At 43.6% G+C, this 11,649-nt stretch overlaps 3 protein-coding genes across 3 annotated transcripts in view; all 3 read right to left on the reverse strand.

The window, feature by feature from the left end:
* Positions 1-11,649, reverse strand: part of Megf8 (multiple EGF like domains 8) — a 77,570-nt gene that overhangs the window by 32,762 nt on the left and 33,159 nt on the right. The gene's annotated exons all lie outside the window — the stretch shown is intronic.
* Positions 293-5,336, reverse strand: LOC138364266 (multiple epidermal growth factor-like domains protein 8). Its single transcript, XM_069323747.1, has 3 exons — positions 5,199-5,336; positions 1,879-2,072; positions 293-1,276 (listed from the first exon to the last, which is right to left on the reverse strand). Exons 1-3 carry the CDS (start codon positions 5,326-5,328, stop codon positions 320-322), a joined length of 1,281 nt encoding a protein of 426 aa, XP_069179848.1. The 5' UTR covers positions 5,329-5,336; the 3' UTR covers positions 293-319.
* On the reverse strand, positions 6,812-9,326 carry LOC138364517 (multiple epidermal growth factor-like domains protein 8). Its single transcript, XM_069324169.1, has 4 exons — positions 9,193-9,326; positions 7,244-7,359; positions 6,981-7,121; positions 6,812-6,872 (listed from the first exon to the last, which is right to left on the reverse strand). Exons 1-4 carry the CDS (start codon positions 9,232-9,234, stop codon positions 6,812-6,814), a joined length of 360 nt encoding a protein of 119 aa, XP_069180270.1. The 5' UTR covers positions 9,235-9,326.

Raw genomic sequence — 11,649 nt, forward strand, 5'->3', positions numbered from 1 at the left:
CAAAAATATATCTAAGAGACTTACACTTGATTCTTGACACCATGCACAACGTCCTGGGTCCCCAAGACATGTAGCACAGGACTTGCGCTTATGACAAGGTGCAGGGCATTTATTTACCTCTATCACAGCCCCTTGAAATCTTCCTTTTCTAGAACAATAGGCTTCATCTGGCAGCCATTCACAAAGTCCAGATCCAACACAATCATTGCAGTAAATATACTGTTCACATGTTATACACTGCTCAGGTACTAGTGTAAGAAAGTAGTCATTTACAGTGCCTTCTGCTGTAGTTAAAGAACAAGAAGACTGTTGGTCATGCCTAGCAACACAAGACGAGGTTTGGCTGCACCAACCACACTTGGCATCTGTGAGACAGGCCAAACAAGTGACATGAGCAGCACATGCGGCACCTCCTTACACTATATGGTTCTAGATATTCCAGAGATATTACACGGTGGGAGTGGGCATGAGCATTCCACACTATGCTCACAACCCCAATATGAGGAGAGTGTTGAACAGGCTGGCTAACTTGCAATTTCGTAAGATACCGACGACCACGAGACAAGTCCGTAAAGATGGCTCCTTCGTTGGGCCTTTGTGCTGCTTTTGTAGTAACTTTTTTAGCATCTATGCTTGCGACTAATTCCAAGTTCTCTTTGGTGTCATTGAGAGAGACCCAAAGTGAGGCATTTACGTGTGAAGCCTGAACAAACACCATTAGATTTTTGTCTCCTTTCACTGGCCTTACTCCTAAGGGATGTATGAACCCAATTAAGTGAGCCATGGTGCTTCCTCCTGTATGTAGATCCCGTGCCCCACGAAATTCCTGAGTGTCCCGTAGTTCTTGAATTGTGGTATTTACTATAGCAACATGATCAGGCTTGGCCAGATCAATTGGATGACGATAACGTATGACAGTTATGCCAGGTCTCAAGTCAAGCTGCTGACACTCTTCGGGGGTAATTAGGTCATTACCATGGGGGCCCCACCATCCCTCCAAATTCAACGGATTATCATCAGGAGATCCACACCGTCCCAACCCACCACTAGGTTCATCTCGCTCGTGGCATTTGGCCGTCTGAACACACCAGGCACATGGACCACCACGGGTATATCTACCATGTATAGCACATGACTGACATGAATGCAATGAAGCACAAACACCGGGACACTGTGACGTTTGTAAGTTATTGGTACAGTTTGCTCCACGTGACCTCTCGTAGCAGCTCAAGTCAGATGGACACCAACCACACTCTAGGTTGGATACACAGGATGCCTGCAACAGAATAAAGAAATTATTAGCAAAACAAACAGTTTATGAACACCCTTCTGAACACCTCTCTGCTTCTTGTCAATGTGTTAGAAACCATAAACTTTAGATATGTGTGGGTTTTTTGTTTCATTTAACTTTTTACATGCAAATTTATCATTTTGTAAGTTTTTTTTTACAGGACGGAAGTGTCACCTATAATGGTACTGTAGCTGCAGTTAGCTGGTTTAGTTCTAAAGACACTCCCAAGCCATATATATACAGTACTAAATATATTAGATTTTTACACTGGCCAATGATACAGACAAGAGAAACACTACCTCTAGTTGCAGCAGGCACTGCACAGCATTTTGGAAGATGCTGTGATACAATAAAGAAATAAAACACATTACAGCATATATAAAGTTCGTGAATGCCTCTCGTCAACTGCCATTAAGCATACCGCACCAGATGATTAACAAGTTTTTGTTAAATGCCTACCTCATAAATACATATACTGAATTTCACTCTTTCTGGGCACCTGAAAAGCAAGAGCATGAGAATGTTTACACTATTTAGCAGGGAATGGAGTCAGGTCAACAGACTAATGGACATAACATCACACAGACCTGGCTGTTGTGTCTTCGGCATGCCTCATCTGTGTCAAAATCGCGTCCATCAGGAGAGACCAGAGTAGAAGGCAAAACATAAGCCAACACGTGACTATTTACTGTGCCATGAAAGCCGCCTACTATAACCATTGTGTTGCCTCCACGCAGGAATACACTGTGCCCATAAACACCTTGCATTTTAGGGTACATGCCTGGAAAAAAAAAAATATAAATATTATATTGTATGAATGAATGAATGAATGAATGAATGAATGAATGAATGAATGAATGAATGAATGAATGAATGAATGAATGAATGAATGAATGAATGAATGAATGAATGGAATGAATGAATGAATATGTATATACGTACGTATGTACGTACGTACGTACGTACGTACGTACGTACGTACGTGCGTGCGTGCGTGTGCGTGCATGTGTGTGTGTGTATTTTTTTTTTATTCTAGGGACCCATAGCCTCGAAGAAGAAAATAAAGAGCATTCAGAGAAGACCTTGTGGGTTCTCACTGAACATTTTAATATTTTGTCTCCTACTACCCTTATTCTTGTTTATTAATTTTACTTTATTACATTGTTACAGTTTACAGAAAATACACACACATATATTAACAATTACTGTTCGAAGACCTCGTCCAGCTCTTCGGAGGTTGGGTGCGTGCCCAAGATACAGCACGCATTTACTCTCTGGATCGCTACTCTGAGGCGCTGGAACAGGAAACTGGCCGCTATTGAGTCTTTAGTTTTCCCAACGAGTGCCTCACCCACCTCCTTTAGGAACTTAAGTGCACATATACCCCAGGCGCCTAGGGTCTCAGAGCCTATCGACACGAACCAGTCACAACGTTTTAAGTCCCTGTACTTGTTGGTTTTCTGGGTCTCCATGAAGGTGGCTGCCCTGCCTCCCTTAGCTGTACTGTGAGGTAGGAAGGTATCAGCCAATGTAAATCCTCACGTGTAATCCCATATGACATGCTTACCTTCCCCTCCATGGTTGCAGAGTGATTCCATCTGGGTGATTGTGACTGCTGTCAGGTCTGCACAACTGAGGTTTCCTTTATGCTGGACACCCAGCTGTAGCCAAACTTCTCTTGATGATGTCATTGACTGCTTCATGTCTGGCACTCTTTCCCTGTGACTTACAACAGATTCTTGAGATGATTTCGGGGCTTAGCATCCCCGTGGCCTGGTCCTCGACCCGGACTCCTTTTTGTTACACATCCCCCAGGAAGCAGCCTGTAGCAGCTGTCTAACTCCCAGGTAACCATTTACTGCTAGGTAACAGGGAAACAGGGTGAAAGAAACATTTTGTCCATTTATCTCCGCCTCCACCAGGGATCGAACCCGGAACCTCAGGACTATGAATCCGAAGCGCTGCCTACTCAGCTGTAGACGAGACCATGGCTGCCGTACTGGTCTGCCCGCACACAGCAGCAGATACACCGGTGTTTGGTTGAGATAGAAGCGACAATGCACAGGGCAAGACCAATACTTAGGGCCGGTGGTCAAGGCGGATGCCCAAGGTGGAATTAGGGACAGCCAACAGGAAGTCCTCGGCATGATGAGCTTACACAGCTAGAAGACGCACTCTGTCATGTCCAGAAGCGGTCTCCCACAATGGTGTTGCAATGTTCACCACTATGGGTCATATATTAATTCAGTTGACCCTGATAAGGTGGTTTTTAATTTTTCAAAGAGGATTTTGTCTCCCACTGAGAAGGAACTTCTCTCTTTGGGGTTAGACTTTGGGTCGACACGTAAAAAACCAGCGTTGAATGTAATGAAACACCATTTTCTGGGCGAGCCCTGGAGGCTCCCTGGAGCTTATCGGGCTAATGTATGTTATGCTAGACCGGGACATTAGCTACGGAGTTCAGACCTACCAGGGACCAATGCCAGAACCTGGCCCCTTCAGAGAGGTTTCAGGGAGCAATGGTCCTGGAAAACCCCATATGGTTGAGGGTTTTCCTTATCTGCCATCGACCGGGGTTAGGCACCCAGAAAGGTAGGCATAACAAAACAAACCCCACATGGTAAGAAACTACAACAAAAACCGAACAGAGAGGTAGAAAACTCCCTACAATCCCAAGGAAACAATCAAACAATCAATTTACTACTGCGCCAGTCGTCTGCACAGTCCTCCCCTCCCCGGGAGGGGGAGGGGGGCCCCGGACCTGACCACGCCGGCTTGCCTTCAGTTCGCAAGCTAGTGTCAACTGGGATAGACGCTTCTCTGGCCTCAAATTCCTGGGCGGTGTTCGCCTCGTGTGGCATTCTCTGCTGTTTTTGTGTGGTGTGCGGTGGCCAGGAGTACTTCATCAATGCCGGGGCTGCATGCACTTAGGGGCTTCCTTCCCTAGACGCCCTGTAAACCCTTGTGTGTCAGGGTTATCTTCTCTGGGGCGTTCGGGAACCACTCCCGTAGAGGTTCTTGCTGCTCGGCATTTGCCTCGCCCTTGGGGCCAGCTGGGGCTTGGGGCCCTTGTTTGGCCTTGGGTAGGGAGTGGTATTGTGCTGGTTAGGGCGTCAAGGTGTTGCGCGGCCTGCTACCTAAGCGGCGACCGGTTCCTGTTGCCTCTGGGGACGGTGTACTTTTACGGGGTTTTTTCTTTTGTTTTGTTTTTGTTTGCCTGGTGGAGGTTCTGCCTCGTGAGTCTATAGTTCCCATGGTATTGTTTTGGTGGCCCTCTGCTAGGCACAAAAAGCATCATTGCTTTAACAAGTTCTAACATAAAAAAAAAAAAAAGAGTATTGGTATAAATGTAGCGCACCATTCTTTTTACAGATTTAAAGTTCTGTACTGTATTGGTATCAGATAATAATGCACTATTGCTATCGGTCAGTTGGTGAGAATATCGGGGTCGTTATACCTCTAGTACTTACTGCTGGGTTTTCTGCCTAGTCTTTTCCCTAATTTAAAATCAAGGCCTCTTGTTCTACCTATTTATGATGTCAAATGTTTTACCACATGTTTTCAATATCACTTTATAAGGTTAAATATTGTTATCTTATCCTCGTCGTCTTTTCTTCCAAGATGGACATTTCCTGTAACTTGAAGTTTCTTCACTGCTCGTATTCTTATCACAGGAATATATCTGGTCAAAGGTTCTATGACTTACTTTATTTTGGTACTTTATGTAATGTCTGGTGTGGATTCCATGCAAGAAACGTGCAAATACTGTACAGGTTTGGGGAAGGAAGGTCATATTCCTTAAGCTAGTAGTAAAACAATACTTTATACTTTAATACTTTACTAGTAAAGTATTACTAGTAAAACAAAAGCTTATTAAAGCTGCACCTTTAGCACAGCTCTCACTAACCTGCATGCCCAGTTGGTGTCAGCTGGTGGGACATCCACACATGACAGCCCAGGTGGTAAAGATAGAGTTTGTTGTCATAACACGTCTCTTCTTCCTTATGTTTGTGCATGTATCCTCCAAATATAACCATATAATTACCTGAAAAACAAAACAGAATTGCCTACTAATAATGCCTGATAAATCAAACAATTTAGTGCAATATATATTTAATGTATAGTGCAAAGCCCTTGCATATATCTACAAAACGTATGGTGTGTGGGAACACCCACTGTATGGGTTCGAAGTCTCATCACGGCTCCTACGGATTTTCTCATCGATGCAGTCGTGTTAGTGTTATTACTCTCTGTCTTTTAAAACATATCTTGCTAATATGAAACTCATGGAAAATAATGGGTTGAGATCCAGAAAGCTTGAGGAAAGGAGGGGAGGGGGGGGGGGAAAGGAAGAAGGAATATCTATTATAATATTTTCATACATCTGGTCATTTATTTATTATGGTGTAATTCTGACCAGGAACTGGGGTGGTATTCAGCATCATATTAGACCAATACTGTTCAGCCTGCAGGGATATGACAAGTCTCATTTATGAGGACTTGTGTGTATTGATTCTGCTGGGACGTGACTTGTCTCACTTAGGACTTGTGACAAGTGATCCAGCTGGGATGTGACTAATCTTGGTCAAGTGAACTTGTGTGCATTGATCTTCCTGGGTTATGACGAGTTTCACTCGTGTAAACGTGTTTATTGATCCTACCGGGTCGTGACTTGTCTTACTCATGTTGACCAGTATGTATTATAGTAATTAAGCTTGGACTGCTGTAACTAGTGATGATCACTTACACCATATGACATGCCTAGCCCCATACTAAGTACAGACATATAATACCAATTAAATATATGTACAATGAACCACAATAGCACGATATGTGAGAATGTCTTATGCATACTCATTTCTTGGCTTCTAAGTTCATCCTAGAATACTAAATGATGAACAGTTTATATGGACCCAAAATATTTTTACTGTTAGAATGTACACATTCTAACAGTACGATACAGTAGTCAAGGAAGAGAAGAATTCCTGATATAGGTTCACAAAGAAAAGGTCAAAACCAGAACTTGAGAGAATAGCACTATTCAATATTGAGGATAGTGAGATGATGTAGCAAGTTACAGGAGGCGGCATGGAGCACATACTGATAAAGGTTCCCACAATGTATTGGTAAAACAAAAATCTTTAAAAGGGCAGGTTACCCTGTGGTTACCTTATATTGATCCCAGGGGTCAAGGTCCCCACGGCCCAGTCTCTGACCAGGCCTCTGGCATGACAGGAAGTAATCAGTTATGATCAATGGACAAATTCATAGCACAATCAAACCCAGGAAAGTTTGCCAGTGAGCTTATTTAACAAATAATCCAGAGCAGATAGCACCGAGTAACTTTCCCAGTTTGGACACCAGAGCAGTGACATCGAACTCTAAGTTCGATTACCCACTAGACCATGATGGCCTTAAACGCGACACTACCTGGAGTTCACCCAGTCTTACAAGGAGTTTGGAAGGCACTACACTGGTACCTAAATTCAATTTTTACACAATACCCACCCACTCTCTGGTTTAAGCAACATGAACAAAATTAGCACAATGTGCTGCTTTTAAGACTGACACATCTACGTCCCTGATAAAAAGAAAATATATAAACATTATATTACTTATTAATAGGGGAAAAAATTCAAGACAATGGAAGGTGGTCATCATCATTACAGTATTAATCATCTTTACTTACCAGCAATAAACAGCAGAGTGGAATGCACGTTCCAAAGGAATATGCTGCAGTGGGTTATTGTGAGATCTGGGATACTGAATCTGTGACCAGTAATGCTGGTCAATGTCAAAAACCAAAAGACGATCAGAGAGTTTGGAGAACCTGGAAATATACGTAACCTTGTTGAGAATCACCAAAATACATACAAGTACACACACACACACTCCTAACAAGAACTATACAATATTATATACAGAAAGAATACATTAGCCACTTTGGCTTACCTTGCTATATCCACTCTAATTCCACCATAAACAAGTAGAGACCTGGACGGGGCATGAAAAACTGCCGAGTGACCAACAACACGAACCTCCAATTCATTGCCACCACGCACTACCACCTGAAAAAAAAAGTCTTGGTAACAACACAATGCATCATTTTAACTAACATGCTTACTGTTTCTAAACATCTGACAATTAAAATGTATACAAATATCAGTTGAGCCTCAACACCTGGGACTGGGCCTGTTCTGAACCACTGTACCAAGGTAACTAGACCTGTTCTCAACTACCGTACCTAGGTAACCGGATGTCTTCGTAACTACTATACCATGTGCTCGTAAAGTCTTCTAAATGAAAATATCAGAACACATCTTAGTAAAATTGTACACACAAAGAATGTGCAAATGTTGCATTTTTAATAAAAAAATTAAAAATTTTCTTTTTTCTAATTTTTCTACCCATATTCTATGCCTGCATAAAGAGTTGGATCACTTGAGTGAAATCTTCATTTAAATCAATCACACTGTATATCGACAAGGAAAATCTGTCCACTAAATTATAACGTTCATCACAGGTCTTTCCCTTTGACCATCCCCTATACCTGATGCCTAATTGTGCAAACAAATGCCACATCAATTTAAAAATGAACACAAAAAATATATTAATACCCCTACCCACACAAATGAAAAGAAAGGAAAGTGACAACGTAAAGAACGACTAAGACTCGGGGACCTAAGACTCAAACTGTTCACAAGGGTCATGATGTTACATAAAATTTGTATTAAGTCATGTCAAGCTAGTACAGTATTTAAGAAGAAACGGGTCACTATTCATTCTGGCGGAATGAAAAAACCCTTCTCAAAATAATAACTTTCCATGCAATTTTTAGTAAAACAAGCCTGTCTGCTATTCCATGATCAAAACTTCTGGCACCTCCATCAAAGACAAAGATAAAGATAATTTTTAATTTCAGAAATATACAGTAACTTAAAATATAAGTCTTCAGAGAGGGAACATTCTTGTCCCCTCTTGGTCTTGTCCCTAACGAAGATAAGCAATATGAGGGCACGGGACTCCATGAATTGACTGCGGCGAGTTTTTCTAACACACAGCAACTAACTAGGTAATTGACATTTCATCTGAAAATTAACCCAATTTTGGAGTCAAGATGTTACCTTGAGAAGGCTGTAATATAATTCTTGGCTACCTACAATATCTACAAGACAAAAGAGAACATGATAAGAACAGTCCACACGCCCATGGTGACCACAACATGTGCACCCACCTCTTGATGTGCTGCCTCTACAAGTACCTGCCAATGAATGTAGCACACTACTTTTTAGAATTTCATATTGCCTATTAAACTACGTATACTGCACTTCATGTTTTGTTAATATAGCAGTAAAAGAAAATTAAATAATAATAATACTGTAATAATAATAATAATAATAATAATAATAATAAAGATGCATTCTCTATAATGAATCCCTAGTTTTCCCACATACCTTTCAGTTTAATGTGTGAGAATAAATTTTGCAACCATTTTACCAGAAGTGTATCCCTTCATAAATTCAGGATTTACTGTACCATGCTATCACAAGGAAAATCCCTGCCCTTCATCAAAACCAAGAGCCAAAATGGGTTCACATCATACAAGTTAAATACACTCATTAAAATCTACAAGTCGGTATATAACTTGCAGCTTGAGCTGGAGGATGGATTGAGTAAAAGTTGGATTCAAATACTCCACAAAAATCTACAGAAATCCATAGCACAGCATATTGTTCCATTCAGTGTTGAATTTCAGGTTGAATATACAAACCCTGAACTATCCTGCACAAATAAGCCTTTGTCATTACAGAACATCTGTAATTTAATACAAAATATGCAATTAAATAGACTATCAATCTTAAAGGTAGGAATATGTTTTAGTCAACTAACTTTACACTTACCTTCTCCCATGTCTTTTTGCCTTCCAAGTTCATCCTGTACATGCAGTTTGAAACACTCTCCGTGTTGAAGACTGCCACCAAACAGGTAGAGCCAGGAGTTGTCTACAAGAGTGAGAGTTGCATACATTACCCTGGGGGATCATCTTGGGTCTTGTTACCAGGCACTTTCTTCTCCGCCTCCTAGAAGTCGCCATTCATCCAAAGTTGTATTGTAGAGCCAGAGTTCATTGCTTACCTCTCCTACAAATGAACAATACAACTTCAATAACAAAGTATTGGACATGATAGTGATGGCTGTTGTCATTTCTAATGTTACTTAGGAAATGGTGGTATGAAAATGTCTTGCTGCAGTTCATCCAATTCAGAAAAAACCAGTGCTGAATGTAATGAAACGCCTTTTTCTGGGCGAGACCCTTCGGCTCCCCGGAGCTATACCAGGCTGATGTGTGTATATTAGACCGTGGCAACAGTCAATCGAAGGAGTTCTAAACCTAGCGGGGACCAGAGCCAGAACCTGGTCCCCTCAAGAGAGGCACGAGGAGCAATGGCCTAAAGACACCCCCGTGTAACTGGAAGCAGTCTTTGTCTAGCATCTACCAAGTCAGGCACCCAGAAAGGTAGGAATTCCAAAACAAACTACTGCTGGTCAAAATTTGCAAACCAAAAGCCAAACTAGCAACAGAACTCCCAATCAAAAACAAGGAAACAAGTATGACGTCACCATAAATGCCGGGCATCTGTCTGCGCAACACCCCTCCCCGGGAGGGGGACAGGTGGAAGGGGTCCCAGACCTCCCCACCGGCAACTCTCCTCAGTTCAAAGGCCGAGTATCAAAAATGCTAAAAAAAACACCGACCAGAGGGATGCTGGGGAGCCTCCGGGTCTCACACAGAAAATGGAGTTTCATTACATTCAACGCTGGTTTTCTGTGGAGAGCCCCTTCGGCTACCCGGAGCTACCTGACGAAAGATAAAGAAGAGGGAGTTATCCGGGAGGCAGTAGTCACTCGCTCCTCAACTCGAAGTCGAGACAACTGGATGCAACATGCGACCCAAGACTACACATGCCCGAGAAGGGCCAGGAACATTAACGAGATACCGTGCGGCCAGGACCCTTTTTGACCTCCAAAAGCCCCGTGCCCGAATGTCAGCCCAGGACATATTTCCAAAAACAGCAGCCAAAGCCGCGAACTTACGAACGTCGTGGGCACGGGGATAAACTGCAGGCTGGCTGAACCGAATAATCCTGTGGACGACCTGGGAGACCCGCGCCCTGAAACAGGGAAACTAGGTCCACACCCCATGGACCCCTTTAGAAAGCAGCAGACTCATTCTTCGCCAGAAAAGGAGACGGCTGCAAACAAACGAAACAACCACCAGGACCCGAAGAGCAAAACCCGTGCTGGAGGAGAGCATGAAGCTCCCCGACCTAATCCCCAGAGGCCAATGCCAACAAGAAAAGAACTTTAGAAAAACAGTCCTGAACCGAGGGGGCCACCACAAACCGAGAAGAGAGAAAAGAGAGCACCTGGTCCAACGACCAGGATGACTCGGGGGGGGGGAGGGGGGGGGGGGGGGTAGGCTGGAGGTGAAACAACGCCTGAGAAAGCTTGTGGAATGGAGCAGAAGTGACATCCACCCCAAATGCAAGTTGCAACGGCTCCGCTAGTGCCGCACGATACGAGGCGACAGTATTTGGCATAAGATGACGGTCCTGAAACAACCAAGAAAGAAAGGGAGAAATCAGAAATCGAAGACAAATTACGAAGAGACATAAAATGCCGAAAAACACACACAGGAAATTTCATACTGCCGTCTAGACGAAACTTGCAGGTGGGACACCATCAACGATGAAACCTGATCACCATACAAGTGGTGATAAACCCACGTCAAAAAGACCAGACGCAAAGAGTGGAGAAGATCGAACCAGCCACGTACCGAATCTGACCGATCTGCTGAAAGAAGCGGAGCCGCGGGAAGACTCTCTGGTTCGGACATCAAGCAAGAAGTACCTGAAACCAGGGCTGGGCCGGCCACTAAGGAGCCAACAGGACTACTCCCCCCTGGTAAGTCTCCAACCGAGCCAGGATCCAGTGCAACAACTGGACCGGTGGGAAGAGATACAAGTAACCCACCTCGACCAGTCCAGCTGAAAGGCATTGACCCCCGACAGCCTCGCAGTCTGAGAAGAGCGCCACATACACTGGAAGATGCCTCGACCACGTCGAAGCGAAGAGGTCTACCTCTTGGCGCCCGTACGTCCGGCAGAGCCTACTGAACGAGTCGGTGTCGACCTTCCATTCCAAGAATAGGGGAATGAACCGAGACAGGCCGTCCGCTAGGACATTTGACACCCCTTGAACGTGAACTGCCAGGAAAGCCAAACCCCGAGAACTCAGCAGACGAGTCACCCGAAGCGACCAGCCCAAAGAGCCAAGGACCGCATCAAACCCCCGAG

This window comes from Procambarus clarkii, chromosome 13, assembly GCF_040958095.1.
Source record: "Procambarus clarkii isolate CNS0578487 chromosome 13, FALCON_Pclarkii_2.0, whole genome shotgun sequence".
In the NCBI taxonomy this organism is placed as follows: domain Eukaryota; kingdom Metazoa; phylum Arthropoda; class Malacostraca; order Decapoda; family Cambaridae; genus Procambarus; species Procambarus clarkii.

Bases quoted from the DNA above. Each gene is read 5' to 3' on its own strand.
- LOC138364266 (XM_069323747.1), bottom strand. From the start codon at position 5,328: ATGGTTATATTTGGAGGATACATGCACAAACATAAGGAAGAAGAGACG. The intron at 2,073-5,198 runs GTTAGTGAGAGC...TTTTTTTTCCAG, and splicing joins GACACCAACTGGGCATGCAG to GCATGTACCCTAAAATGCAA. The intron at 1,277-1,878 runs GTCTGTGTGATG...ATTCTGTTGCAG, and splicing joins GCCGAAGACACAACAGCCAG to GCATCCTGTGTATCCAACCT.
- LOC138364517 (XM_069324169.1), bottom strand. From the start codon at position 9,234: ATGTACAGGATGAACTTGGAAGGCAAAAAGACATGGGAGAAG. The intron at 7,360-9,192 runs GTAAGTGTAAAG...TTTTTTTTTCAG, and splicing joins GCAAAAAGACATGGGAGAAG to GTGGTAGTGCGTGGTGGCAA. The intron at 7,122-7,243 runs GTAAGCCAAAGT...GTATATTTCCAG, and splicing joins ATTAGAGTGGATATAGCAAG to GTTCTCCAAACTCTCTGATC.